General features: G+C 39.5%; 1 protein-coding gene across 2 annotated transcripts; it reads right to left on the bottom strand.

The window, feature by feature from the left end:
* Window positions 1-1033: 1033 nt before the first annotated feature.
* prkcq (protein kinase C, theta) lies at window positions 1034-11677 on the bottom strand. Of its 2 annotated transcripts, none has more exons than XM_086058057.1 (18): window positions 11610-11677; window positions 9393-9652; window positions 7388-7587; window positions 5668-5728; window positions 5288-5456; window positions 5160-5191; window positions 4987-5072; window positions 4721-4850; window positions 4507-4631; window positions 4327-4438; window positions 4089-4258; window positions 3842-4015; window positions 3664-3755; window positions 3538-3600; window positions 2333-2471; window positions 2022-2210; window positions 1829-1957; window positions 1034-1543 (listed from the first exon to the last, which is right to left on the bottom strand). In XM_086058057.1, the coding sequence occupies exons 2-18, from the start codon at window positions 9583-9585 to the stop codon at window positions 1385-1387; spliced, it is 2223 nt and encodes a 740-aa protein (XP_085914183.1). In that variant the 5' UTR covers window positions 9586-9652; window positions 11610-11677; the 3' UTR covers window positions 1034-1384. The 2 variants fall into 2 exon arrangements, with proteins under 2 accessions (XP_085914183.1, XP_085914184.1); XM_086058058.1 differs by having other exon boundaries at window positions 4522-4631.
* Between the last annotated feature and the right edge of the window lie 3288 nt (window positions 11678-14965).

The raw sequence follows: 14965 nt of genomic DNA, 5'->3' as shown, positions 1-14965 counted from the left end.
AACTTTAGAACATATATTTAAAAATTAAATAAAACAAGTTACAACACAGCATAATTGTACACAAAAACATATTTTAATTTAAATCATGATTGCTATATTGTGAGCTTTTACTCATCAAGAGAGTTATACAGAGTTCTTTATTATTTAAATATTCATTTATTCTGCTTAACCAAACAGTCCTGGAAGAAAGAAAATGCTGAAATTGTTTGACAGCTTTGAGCTAAATAATTCAAAATGTCTCCAACAAGTAGGCTAACATTTACAGACGAGGTGATACATTTCAGGCTGAAATTTGTCATTAATTTTTTCCAGTTATCTACTAACCTGCCATGGCTATTTGAAAAGTAATATTTAAAAAAAAGAAACTCCACATTATGTGAAATGGGTAAAATGAGTTTCTTTGTAAGTTTTATTTAGGGAATTTTAAGTTATGTATTATGCAACTAAGAGGCTAATTTGAATGAAATATTTTACTAAAAAGTATTTTCAAAGAGCAACCAGTCAACTCAAATTTAATAATTTAGTTGAAAACGGTACACAGAACTATAAAATTAGACTGAACTGGCATTCTGCTTTTTTTTTTAATACTAAGTATGAAATAATATAACGTTGACACTTAACATTGATTCCCTTCAGAGTTCAGAGGAAGAGAAAAGTAACATTGATTGATTTTGACGTTTGAACTCTTCAACTGTATACTGTACATTTGCGCTTGTATATTGTACTCTGGCGCCCCCTATTGAAACAACATATAAAAAGCAGTTGTCCTACTTACGGTTCATGGAGCCTCATGTTACTGATGACAGCTGCACTTTGGCCACTGGGGAAAAAAAATGATATAGTAAACAGATTAGTTACACAAAAGTTGATGGGATTCTGCTTCTTTTTGAGTTTCGACAGCTCTTCTGAATACTCACTTTGACTTTTCTGGTGTTATCCTGGCTAGGGCGCCTCTTCTCCACGCCAGTTTGCTTTTCAGTATTAAATATCAGTAAAAAAGTTGAGGCTGAGGGAAATTGCCGCAAACACGTCATAGACATCATGTTTTTTTATTATACCCAGAACAAGGCAAGTGCCATCAACATTTCTGAGGTAATTGAAATGTAAACGGAAGTCACTGACATTAAAATTACAACAATGAGAAGATTATTGAAAAGCCCACAGTCCATCTTTGAGACTGTTGCATATTCAAGCATCCCGATGAGAACAAACGTTATGCACGAGGTCTGAACAGCTAGCTACACTTAATGACATTAGAAGATGTATCGACAACGGGGACTTATTTGTGCGACATTGTCCGTTTTGTCTTACTTGGCTAAACGTCTGCTGTGTTTTTGTCCCAAAATGGACCACTTTCAAGTCTTGATTGGTCGGCGGGGAGAGATCAGCGCGCTGTCACATGAGCCATGCCAGGATTGACAAAGGAGAAGTTCCGGAACATGGTCTGGTCCACGCTGTTCATGAGCGCGCGGTCGGCGCACGACAGGCGTGGCTTCTCATTGATGAACTCTTTGTCAAAATTGCTGCAGTCGCTGGGGGAAGTCTGCAAGCGCAGAGACGGTCAAGTTGGAGACCACGTTAAAACTCGTCTCAATTTACTCACAAATTTACTTCCTTAGTGTGAAATCTGGGCCTGTTTAGGTCAACACAAAGCTCTTATTTCTATTGGGTGAATGGCAACAGGTCACCTTCTGCCATCTAGTGGAAGAATGTTGAATTGTTTTTCCTCTCAGATGACCAAAGATACATTAATCTGTAGCAATTGTAAATAAACACAAATGTGGTTGGGAATCATTGCGTTAACTAAGTACCGCAAACTGGAACTTACCAAGGTTGGCTTGAAAGGCGGCACCACCTTCCGCTGCTCAAGGGCCTTCCAGTCGGTGGCGGCGAAGAAGCTGTGCAGCCTGATGTTTGCCTTCACTCCCAGCCGCTCCTCTGGCTCCCTGACGAACAGCTGCAGGACAATGGCAGCATTGAGGAACAGACGCATTAAGGACAAACCCACGTCGGAGTCCGACCTTGATCAGGATGTCCTTGGTGTCCCGGGTCAGCCAGCGGGGGTATGCCGGGTTGTCGGTGCGTATGGACTGAAAGAGCTCCTCCTCGTCTCGGCCGTAGAAGGGAGACTGACCGATGAGCATCTCGTACAGCAGCACGCCGAACGACCACCAGTCCACCGAGCTGTTATACTTTTGGCCCAGCAGTATCTGAGTTTTCATCATAAATCATGTGGAATTCAATAGTCGGTTACTCCGACTTCCTGTTTTTTTTTTTTTTTTAGCTTTACCAGGCTGTATCTCAAAATTTGCAAAATTGAAACAGAGATTACCTCGGGAGCGATGTAGTCCGGCGTCCCGCAGAAAGTGGACGTCCTGGCCTCCTCCAACATCTTCTCCTTGCACATCCCAAAGTCTGCAATCTTGATGTGGCCTTCCGAGTCCAGCAGCACATTGTCCAGCTTCAGATCCCTGCGCACACAGCAGGAAAGAAATGACTTTGTGCACAGATTACCCGTAGCATACTTACTTAAGATTGATTAGTATACATTGTATCACTAACCAACATTTTAATCTTCTGTTTTTGTACTTTATCGATTGTAAATTGTGTGAATATTATGGGTTGAATAAAGTATCTAGCTATATCTATCTATGTATCTATCTATCAGGGGTGGGAATCGTTGACTGTCTCACAATTCGATTTGATTCAGAATAAATTTTCGATTCAAAACGATTTGATTGACAAATATGTTTTTTGTTTTAACATTTATTAATGAATTGTAAGGAAAGTGCTTTTTCTTTCACAAAAACTGTGTGGACCACATCTGCTACTCTATGTAGCTAGCAATAAATGTTTTATATATATATATATATATATATATATATATATATATATATATATATATATATATATATATATATATATATATATATATATATATATATATATACTTCCTGTAGTGTGTTCCCTTACTCTTATCAGTCCCCAAACTCAAACTAACAATACTATTGTTATAGTATCAAGCCGTTAATTACCCTCCAGTTGAGTTTAACTGTAAATCTAAACACACAAAACGAAGAAAATTACACACTGTAAATGCAAACACTCTTTGTTTAGCTTGTTTCCCGAATGTAGCTAGCTTAAGGCTAACGCACAATGGAAAGTGCCATTGACTCGCTAACACCAATTAGCATGCTACTCGCTGCACTCAAAGGAACGGCTAATCATACAAAAAAAACGCTTCAGGAATGTTTACAGAGAAGCATGTTAACATTGCTCACCGGCATATACTCTTCCTACGCAGCAAAAAACAACTCTTATTGGCATAACTTGATCGTGACTTTTTTTATTCTACTTTCTATTGTGGCTACAACTTAACAGTGTATCAGAACGTGCGGAACCACACTGCCCCTAAGTGGCCAAATCGTGTACAACATGCGCAACGCTCCCAAAAAAAGGCACTCGCAAACAAAGGGCGAGACAGTATAAAATAATTGAAATAAAATCGATCTATCTATCTACAATATCTTTTGTCACCTGTAGATGATTCCTCTGGAGTGCAAGAACTGAAGGCCGCAGACGATCTCGGCCGCGTAGAAGCTGAAGGACGAGAGAAGTGTGAGGGACCGTGTCCAGAAGACAACCTGGGCCGTGAGCGCCTACGTTGATCTGTGCAGGTCAAACTTGTGGCAGTTCTGGATGTGGAACATCAGGTCGCCTCCGTTCAGATACTCCATTACAAAGAACAGGTTCTCCTGGAGGGGAGGAGACGTGGACTGAACTGGATTTTGCCAGACAGCAGATCAAATTTGAGTGGGGGGGGGGGAGAAGGATTAATTACCTTGGTCTGGAAAGTGCAGTGGAGGTGTGTGAGGAAGGGGTTTTCCCAGGCTAAAGAGAGGACCCTCCTCTCCACCATGGTGCACTCCACGTCATCGTCCATCAGAACCACATCTTTCTTCAGAGCCTTGATGGCGAAAAACTGAGCGCTCTTTTTCAGCTCAGCTAAAAACACCTGCAAAAAAAAATGTCAGCGAGCTACTTTGACGAGTTTTTTTTTTATTCCCGTCTTCGATGAGTATCATCACCTTGCCAAAACTGCCCTTGCCGAGCATCTTGTGAAGGACAAAGTCATCAATGGAGAACTTGGGCTGCTCCCGCGAAGGGAAATCGTAAAGATGCTCTTCTTCCTCCTCCAATGCGTCGACCGCTGGCTTGTCGGCGACCGCTGGCCCCTCCCAGGAAACACCCTGCAGCTCTGCGGAGTAACAGTTACACGTTCAAGAGCGCCCCCTGCGGGACAGCAAGCGTATTTAAAAACAGTACCTTTACTGGCAGCCGAGTCCATTTCCAGCGCACTCGGCCGGATCATTCCGGGCTGGTTGACTCCAACGGGACCTTCCCGACCCGCAAGGTCCGTTTCTTTGGTGCTCCTGGCCTAGAGGGCGACGGGTGCGACATCAGCATGTTGATACAGAGAGAGCGGAAGAGTCGCAGGAAGTTCACCTGGCCGGTCCTGACCTGCTGTTTGGTCTCGATGATGGCCAGCGCTTCGGCCATCAGCTTCTGGTTGACCCCGCACAGGTTGGCCACTTTCTTCTGGCACTTGTGGTGGACGTTCATGCCACATTCTAGTGACAGAAAGCAAACCAGTTGTGAAGCGTGTGGAGCCAAACGCACCTTTCTGCGCTGACGCCGGCATAAAAGTGTCCCCTCTCACCCTCACATTTGAGCCCCTGCTTGGCCAGCCCCCACAGGAGGGTCCCGCAGTGTTCACAGAAGGTGGGGCTCTTGTAGTTGTACACTTTGAACCTGTGCGGCATGTCGATCTTGAAGCGCTCCTTGTGGATCTGAAAACACGTCAATTATTAGCCGCCGCGAGTTAGCGCATACTTAAGATCCCTACAGATGAAGGACGGAAGGACAGACGGGTGTCGTCTCCCGTTGCCCCCAAGATTTGGCCAGCTCATCGGATGTGTTGGCTACCATGGTTTCCTTGCTGTTGATGGCCGAACCCGTGCATTTGGCGATGACCTTGTCGATGCATTTCTTGTGGATGGCCGCGTTGCACTCTGCAGGACGCACACAAAAAAGAGAGCAGTCAAGACCGACCACGCAATCGCGCCAAATGTCCGGTGGCAAAATAGGAGGACACTCACGTCTGCACTGGTACCCTTGCTTGTTGAGACCCCTGCCCAAAAAAAAAAAATCCAAAACAAAATCAACAATTAGTGATGAAAGAAATAAAAGAAAAAATTGAATGAAAACGAAGTTGCGAGCGGCGCACCACACAAACTCTTTGCAGACGGAGCAGAAGGTGGGCTGCGGGAAGAAGGTGGCGCTGAACTCGTGACACTTGACCACGTGAATTTTGGCTTGTTTGATGGCGCCACGCCGATGATGGAGGGCAAACAGACCCTCGCGCTCGGAATCGCCAGCAGCATTGCTCGCCGCGTCTGAAAATTTGGTCACATGATTTTGACGTCACTTAACAAGGACAGGGTCGCCGCGACGCGAGGGGGCGCTTCGACCCGTCACTTGCAGGATGTTCTATTCTCAGATTGAAAGAATGCCGCGGAACCGGATTTATTTAAACAATTGGGAGTCGGTGCCATTTCTGACTTTTATGAATATAATTTGTGCGAGTTTGCATGTTAAATAACTTACCGCTTATCTCCAGGTAATATCTGGCCTCCATGAGCAGGCGGCCCTGCGGCTTCAGGTCCAACTGAGTAAGAAAACAACACCAGTGATCATTTGAGGCCAACTCTTTTGGTAAACCTCAATAATTAGACAAATACTGATAAAAGCTCCAATATGTGTTTTCCATGAAAAACAACAACCCCACTCTCCCCAAAAGGTGCCGAACCGCAAGTATGCGAGGTCTCTAAAAAGAGTGATATTAAGTTAAATTTATTATGAATTCATTAAACACTTTAGATTAATTTACCAGTAATTCAAATTGTGTGTTAACCACTTGAAGCAATTTTATTAAGTTGGTCAACAATTCTCTGTTTAATCTTAAATTGGTTCAACAATTCGTTTGAACTCAAATAACCCCACCCAGCTACAAAAACATTTTTATTTTATTTTATTTTTTTACATTTCTATGATTTTTTTTTAATGGAGCCCTTAAAGTGACATGGCCCACTTTCTCATCCTAACGATAAACTTTCGCGTCTTAATGAGAGAATTGTTTTTTCATTCTAATGAGAAACATATATATTTAAAAAAAAATCTCATTTGGATGAGAAAGTCTCTCATCCTAATGAGAAACTTTTGCGCCATAATAAGGAAAGTTCTCATTAGAACGAGAACGTTTTCTCATCCTAATGAGAACCATATTTAATTTTTTTCTCATTAGAACGAGAACGTTTTCTCATCCTAATGAGAACCATATTTAATTTTTTTTTCTCATTAGAACGAGAACGTTTTCTCATCCTAATGAGAACCATATTTAATTTTTTTCTCATTAGAACGAGAAAGTTTTCTCATCCTAATGAGAAACATATTTCATTTCCTTCTCAGTAGGATGAGAAAGTATCTTGTTAGGCTGAGTAGCGTACGTTCGCGTCCCAATGAGATTTATCATGAGAACGAGAAATTACTGTCATCCTTTTTTTTCTTTTTTTCCCCTTTTTAAAATTTTAAATTTTTAAATTTTTAAATTTTTAAATTTTTAAATTTTTAAATTTTTAAATTTGTAAATTTTTAAATTTTTAAATTTTTAAATTTTTAAATTTTTAAATTTTTAAATTTTTAAATTTTTAAATTTTTAAAATTTTTAAAAAATTTCAATTTTTCAATTTTTCAATTTTTTATTTGTTTATTTTTTCTTTTTTTTATTTTATTAAAAAAAACTCTCATCCTAATGAGAAAGATATTTCATTTTTTTTCTCATTAGGATGAGAAAGTTTCTCATAATGAGAAAGTTTCTGATTATGAGAAACTTTCTCGTAATGACAATGTTTCTCATTAGAACAACAAAGTTTTCTCGTTAGGGTTAGGGGTGCGCGTTCCTATCCATCCCAACAAATATTTTCATGATAAAGAAATCAAAATAAAAGTTTGCCTACCCCTACTCTATAAGAACAAAAGTAATGGGACACAGCTCTTAATGAGTAACCGAACCATAGGTTCACTTTGAGCTCTGAGTTGTCCCAGAATCTTCAAGTTTTGGGGTAACACTTCAATTTGGATGTTTTTCCCGTAAAGTGAGCAGCTGTAACGAATTGTAGCCGCGCTTCAAGTCGGCTGTGAGCAAAGCCGAGCTCTAACAGATGGCGACGTTGCTCATAAAAGGGATGATGATGTGCGTGAAGTTTGAAAGTGTCAAGTGGTGACCTCGAGCGGATTTGCACGCACGCGCGCGCACACGCACACGCACCCACATCTCCAGCTTGCCGCTCTCCTTCTTGCAGCGCGCGGCCAGCGAGTCCAGCGCCACGGTGGCCTCCGACTTGAGCTCGGCCGTGCGGTCCTTCACCATCACGTGCATGACGCGTCCGCGGTGCACGTGCGCGTCGAACGTGGTGCTCCACGGGGGGTACATGGTGGGCTTCTTCTGCTTGAACACCTGGCCCTTTTCTGCAGGGAGGGGGCGAGAAAGAAACGACTGATATGCGATACAAAGTGCGAGATCAACTTCGCGACAAGCTGCAGTTTGGCAGATCGCGAGGTTTAAGAAAGTCGCACGATGCAAAATGCAGGCTAGCAAAACCAGCATTCATGACAATTAGCAATGGGTGTTTGACACAAACGGTGCAGCAGCACATGTAGACAGACAATCTCGGATGGCCTCGTCCGATATTCGGTGTCGGCTCCTGATCCCCTGGTCGGAGGGAATCAGTCATTTTATGGCTTGTTTCTGTTGTTCTTGAAGCATTTGAACTCAGCGCTGTTGCAATTTCTTTTTAAGTATAATCAATAAACCCAGTGACAATTTTTGATGATTCCCACAAAAAGAGGGCGAATTCTGTTACTGTCCACATTGTGAATTTGCGACCCAAACAAACAGGCTCATGTGCTCCTGGTTGCCAAGCCGTCAAAAGCATTGACCTTCTCGCCACTATATCCGCGCGATTATCGGCTCTCGTTGACATCTGCCGTTTTTTTGTTGTTGTTATTTTCCCCCATGCGTTATAATAACGTGGCAAATATCCACTTGCGTAATTCCCGCATGCCCCGCACAATAAAGCCCGCTAAGCTTTTTCGACTCCCCAAAGTGGCGGCCGTCATCGGCTCATCGTCTGTCTGCCATCTGTGCCAGAGTGCAAACGCAAGCGCCGTCACTTTTTGCGAGCAGGTGACGTCGCACTCGGGTGTCGCCGTATCACTTCCTGTGCTTTTCTCAGAAAAAGGGAGATTTTTTTTTTTTCTTCCCTTTTGTTGCAGGCAAGTTTACTGTGTCGCTGCATGAGCATATACGGGGCACTCGTGAGTTACACCAGCACAATCGAATGACATTTCCTACAAAAAGATATTCTAAAGATGAACGTCAACAAACAGGACTGGATTGTTGATGATGAAAATGCTTCGTAGGCTACATTAAAGAAGCAGACTTAAAAACAGGTCGAAATAATAAAGTGTTCTTCATTAACAACCTGATGCTCAGAGGCAGCATTTCAATAAATCGCCATGGCAACAGCAGCCGCCTTTAACTTTGCATGATGATGAAAATCCTTGCAAAACATTCAAAACAGCCGAAAGCTAACACGCGTGACGAGAGCAATCTTTTTACGTTTTCGTCTTTTTGTTTATCAAAACCTAATTAGCAGAAGCTTTGAATTTGAGCCTCTGGGAAAGTCCTCCTTGCTTGGAATGTGCTTTGTAATATATTCATTAAAAAAAAAGTAGGAAGGCGTTACATGCATAAACAATACATTAAAAAAATTAATGAAGTTGTATATACAGTAACAGCTTATTTAGTTCACGTTTTGAAATAAGTCAGATCTCTTACTGTTTTATCTACTTATTGTGTTTTCAAATGTGTGTTGCACTTAAATATATGCAAATACGGACCAATGAGGAGTATTATTACTTATTACTAATGTGTTACAAATTTGTTACAAATGTGTTACAAATGTGTTACAAATTTGTTACAAATGTGTTACAAATTTGTTACAAATTTGTTACTAATTTGTTACTAATTTGTTACTAATTTGTTACAAATGTGTTACAAATTTGTTACAAATTTGTTACAAATGTGTTACAAATTTGTTACAAATTTGATACAAATTTGATACAAATTTGTTACAAATTCTGATGATATCATTTGAATGAAAGTGATTTCAGGCTTCTTGAGCATCTGCAATGTTAATATTGCAACAATTGACGACGACACATTAATCCGAGCAGCTAACGAGGCGAAGTCATATTTAGCCGAGTCCCACCTGTATCGACGGCCTCCTTCATGTAAACAGCGCAATAAGGGTTGAGCACCTCCTCGTGGTACTCCAGGCCCGGGTCCATCTCAAAGTTGGAGAAGCCGATGCGCAGGAAGGGCGACATGGCGGCAAGCCCGTCCGCGTTTGGAGACGTGTTGGCTTCCCTCGACGGAACGGACGGCGAGCTGCCCTGGTTCATGCGAGAGAGAGAGATCGGCGGAGAAGGAGGAGGAGGAGGAGGAGGAGGAGGTTGGCCTCCAGAGGACCTACGAGAGGAGGAGAAAGGAGATGTGACATCACAGCAGACATCTGAGGCAGAAGCATTAGCACGCTGCAAAAAAAAAGTCAAATCCAGCCAATATCTCAAATCAAGGCAGAATATTTGTATGCCAAGATATTTCTACACTACAGAAAATTGACTTAAAAAAATATTATTTTTTTTTTTTAAGGCTAGCTATCTTTACTTCTTGTTCTACTGGCAGTGAGTAACATATTATTCATTTTAGTCCCCCTTTTTTTTTTCTTGACGGCAGCCGTCAACAAAACAATGTCCCCTTTAGTGACCAAATTAACAGTAAGGAACTCACCAGTGCCACTTGTGATATTTGAGGCCTGCGTGTGCGTGCGCGGCACTATTAATAGAGATGAAATCCTAAACGTACATCAGGAACATTCATATGTGTAGGCATAAGTATTGGGACGCCTTTAAGGAAGGTAAACGTGGACGGAAATGTCCCGGTTTACGTGGTTATGTGAGTGTGAAAAGTGACAGCTTTTTCTTAATATATATATATAAATAAATAAATATATATATATATATATATAAATAAATAAATATATATATATATATATATATATATATATATATATATATATATATATATATATATATATATATATATATATATATATATATATATATATATATATATATATATATATATAAATAAATAAATAAATAAATAAACAAATAAATATATATATATATATATATATAAATAAATAAATAAATAAATATATATATATATATATATATATATTGATTGAGCCACAAGATGCCGACAAAGCCCTGGCTAATATGGAAAAAGTAATTGGTGTCAAGAAAGTATGTGTGAATGAGAGATGTATGTTAGGGAAGTTAAATTTAGCCTTAAGTTACTACTGAGAGTTCGTAATCTGGTGACTTTTATTTTATTTGATTTTTTTACATCTCATCATCTGTAAAACAATTATTTTTTTTAATAAATTCAATTTGGGATAATAGTTTATGGATATATTAGGTATTTATTGTACAGTTTGAATTACTATTTTTTTTTTGGAGGGGGCTGAAAATAACTCACAGGTTTTTAGGGAGGGCTCAAATTTTGTGCGTGTTCATGGCAAAAAAAGGAAAGTGAGATATGTCCATTTGTGCATATCTAATCCAACAGCACGATGGGAAGCTAAAAAAGGCTAATTAGCAATCATCCAGGAAGTAGGCCTCGTTCGCGACAATATCAACTTTCCTATACGTTGAACGTCCTCCCACTCGACTCGTAGTGCAATTTCCTGTCGACGTCATCTCATTTCCTCTCCTGTGACATGCCGACTTAACACTTACAAACGTTTGTACGTTTTGTCCTGAAGCGTGGCTTTTCCGTCTTTTTTTTTTGAAATGTTAAAGAAGGCTTCCATTAGCTGTCAATGGGGGGGCTTTTTAACACAGGACTCGAAATCAGCCTTTAATGCATAAGATTGATATTTACTGGGAGCTGTTTACGGCGTGCCCACCCGTGGCTGCTCCACGCGCGAAGGTCAAGTGTCAGCGTGCCAGCGTGCCGGAGACCTTTACTTTCATGACCATCAAAGCAGCGTAGCTTTTTGAAGTTTAGAGGAAAGGTGGGTTGTGTGGGGGTGCTTGGTGGGGTCATTGCGGGTGCAGAAGCCTTTAACAGGTAGGGAGGGGGGAAGGGGGGGGGGGGGGGTGTTGGTTCAAAGACCCAACATAAGTGACATAAATGAAAGCGAATTGAAGTCATTTCTTTTCAAATGATCACATTATAGTATATCTCGACAAAGTGCGCCTGCATGAAAACGAATCAGCCTCTCTCACTTTGCATTTGTTAAAATATGTAAATATTAGGCCCAGCAATTTCAACTTAATAAATGAAATGAGCGCATCAAAGATAATAAAGATCTGAATCTAATTATGCCAAAGGAACAAAAATAAATGTCAAAACTAACCTAGAGAAGACGACAAGATGGTTTGTGAGTGACGAGTCTGACCGCAAGCAGAGTGACTTGTGAGCGCGTCAACCACCAACACGCGCCACTCTTGTGTCCGTGCTGCGTTCAAGGGCGTGGGATTGTATACACTTGCTCACAGAAACCACAAGAAAACAGGGTTTAAATTGGAATTTTTGACACATGAGTCACACATTTGAGGTCTGAGTTATGTCCTATTTTCAGACTTACGATGTGGCCCTACAATATGCAACATAAATATGAATTCTAATTTTCTCATATTTGCGTAAATTTGTAGAAACAATTCATTAAACAACAACGTTACTTAGTTTTCTCCAAAATTACTTTAAAACGTAGCGGTCATTTCTCCCCTCCTTGTTGGCAAAATCAGAAGCGTTCATAGTTCTGTCCACAAGATGGCGCTATTTCTTACATAATGACCTTTGGACCGCGTACAAGGTAGCACATGAGAGATCATTATTGAAGCAGATAAAAAAACAAATCATTCCTGCTTGATATGTAGCCAAGTAACACGAAAAAAAATATGGATTTATTATCATGAGAACGAGCCAATAAGAATTCAAATGTAAACAAAAAACAATTCTAATCTTGGCAGGAAAAGCAGTTGTGTCAATCAACTGAACTGACACAATCCTTTTTACTTCCTTTCCGGTGGTAAAAAACACACTCCCTTTATTATTTTCCACTTATATCTGCGACTCTAACACAATCATATTTATATACAGCATATTTATCAGTACGTGTTGTTTAACCGCTGATAAAGTGCCACTTCCTGTTCAGAGGACGATTACACATCATTGGAAAATCTTTTGTACTGAATTGCTTTTTTTTTTTTTTTTTTTTTTTCAAACAGACATTACCATGGAAACCAAGCCCAGCAGCCAACCAGATGCTACGAGACTGCAGCCCCCACCCAGCTACATGCACAGCAGCACATGTATTATTATTGTAGTTAGTATTATAAACTACACATGAAAAATGGGAGTGCGCCTTGAATTAATGGGGGTCCAATTGATTTAACGCACACATAAGCACACAATTGCGCTGCGGGAGAGCACATATGCACACAAATAGAGCATGATAATTACACGGCCTTGCGTTAAACATCAGGCATCAGAGTGCAACACTGCAGCTGGTGTGCGGTGTTTAAAATGAGATTTCAATATCATTCAACTTCATCCCTATAAAAAAATTATTATTTTATTCAAATTAAATAGCAAATAAGACTCGGATGCAGATCCAAGTGCAAAAAAATGTGATTCGGACAGTATATGACAGTGACATTTCAATAAATAGCTTTAATTTTGTGTCCATTTGTGTGGCCTTAGTTACAGTCCACCAATTGAATGGGTTAATAAAATGTAATATCTCGGTAAGATAATATGATCACCAGAGGAAATTCAGGTGATACAGAAGTTCACAGCAGATAATAAGAATGACAAATAGAATAAAAACATTAGCTTTTATTTTTGAAGCTGTAAGTGGCAGGTGACGTATTTCAGCATCATTGGTGGTAAACGTGTATAATTATTACTATTTTAAAAATAATTATTGGTTGATTTTACATTGCAAAATCGTCTTTTTTTTTCTCTTCTTTTCACTGTATAGCCTACAAATAAAGTTGACTTGTATTTTTACACTTGCATGACAATGAGACATGTATAGAACAGCATTTTTATATCTTTTAACTCATTCACTGCCATTGACGGCTATAGACGTCATAAATTCATTTGAACTATTTCTATTAGTTTAAAAAAAAATCCACTATTTTTAACAAGAGTATGAAAACCTAGATTTGTTTGTGCATTTAGAACAGATTTGTGATTAATTGTATTTTTAATAATCTTTTCTTTTTTTTAAATAAATAAATGTAAATTTTTATAATCTTTTTTTTTTTTTAAAGAAAAGATTATTAAAAAATTAGGGGCGTCAGGCGATTACCATTTTTAATCGTAATTAATCGCATAACTTCACTAGTTAACTCGCGATTAATCACAAATTGTATATCTGTTCTAATACAATTTTTTTTTTTTTTAAATCTAGGTTTTCATACTCTTGTCAACAAAAGTGGGAAATAGAAATTGTTCAAATGAATTTTTGACGTCTATAGCCGTCAATGGCAGTGAGTTAATGTTAACAATATTTTTTGCTTTTCAGTTAGATGAGTAAAAACATTCCCTGTAAAGGGTTTTAAGACGGCAAAAGGATGAGCTTATTTCTATTTCCGTTCATGCCTGTAAGGGAAAATGTGTTTGGATCATATTTGGAAGCGAAGTGAGAGCGAAAGTGCTTCTTTGGGGTTGAATTTAATTCTACATGCCAGCAGTACACTTCTTCCTTCAAAGTAAAATTTGAATCCCAGCCCTCCACACTGATTGCATCAGCTGCTGCGTTACCTTTCGAAAGAGAGATGAACGCACACGTTAAGCCTTTTCTCTTCTTCGGACCGTATGGAAACCGAGTCGCGGCAGACGGCAGCGGGTCCCACGGGCCGGCCACGTGACTAATGGACAAAGGAGAATGAAGAGTTGGGTCATATATATATATATATGCTGGAAACGGGAATTAAATCACACCCATCTGTTCGTACTCAACTGCATTCTTGATACTGGATAACCTAAAATGGCGGGTGGAAAAAGTTGCAGGCAGGCAGCCAATCTTTCCCCAAGCAGGTGCTGAAATGGAAAGAAGTAATAAACGGAGATAGAAAATTGCAACTTTCCCTCTCTGGTTACAAGAGAATTGTAAAAAAAAAAAAGAGCAATGATGATGACATTTCCGAATGAACAATACTGAGCTCTTAAAAAAAAAAGAAATAAAAAAAAAAGAATTGCTTAGCGTTATTTACTTCAGAACCTAGCATGCTCGCTAGCTAGCTTAGCCAGTAACAGCGCGAAAACTCACGCTCGTCATTTTATTCATAATATGTCAATGTAAAGCGGCAATGTATTTTAAAAGTGTTATTGTACTTATTGCTTATTTTCACTTCTGTCATGTGATGTTTGTATACAAATTGTCTTATTTCGAGTTTGGGTTTCTGAAAAATATTGAACTTAAAAAAAACTTTTTGGGGTTCATACAGTCAGCGCACAATCGTTTATGTTCATATAAAAACGATCAAAATTCTTAAAGGGCCCGCTTGTCTTTGAACGATTGTGAGGACTTTATTTTGATAATCTTGTAAGGGGGGGGGGGGGTGTTGTCTATCAGGCAACAAAAAAGGAGGTCTTGTGTTAAGTTGTGTGACATCATATAATGATTGTTTCAGGTGGGAAAAAAAAGAAGTTACTTGTTGTTCATTATGTTGTCATGGTAACAAAACAAGACAAACATGC

This window comes from Leptonotus elevatus, chromosome 17 (genome assembly GCF_054856555.1).
Source record: "Leptonotus elevatus isolate MCC_2025b chromosome 17, RoL_Lele_1.0, whole genome shotgun sequence".
Taxonomy (NCBI): Eukaryota; Metazoa; Chordata; class Actinopteri; order Syngnathiformes; family Syngnathidae; genus Leptonotus; species Leptonotus elevatus.
This window is presented reverse-complemented; position numbering and strand designations above follow the sequence as displayed.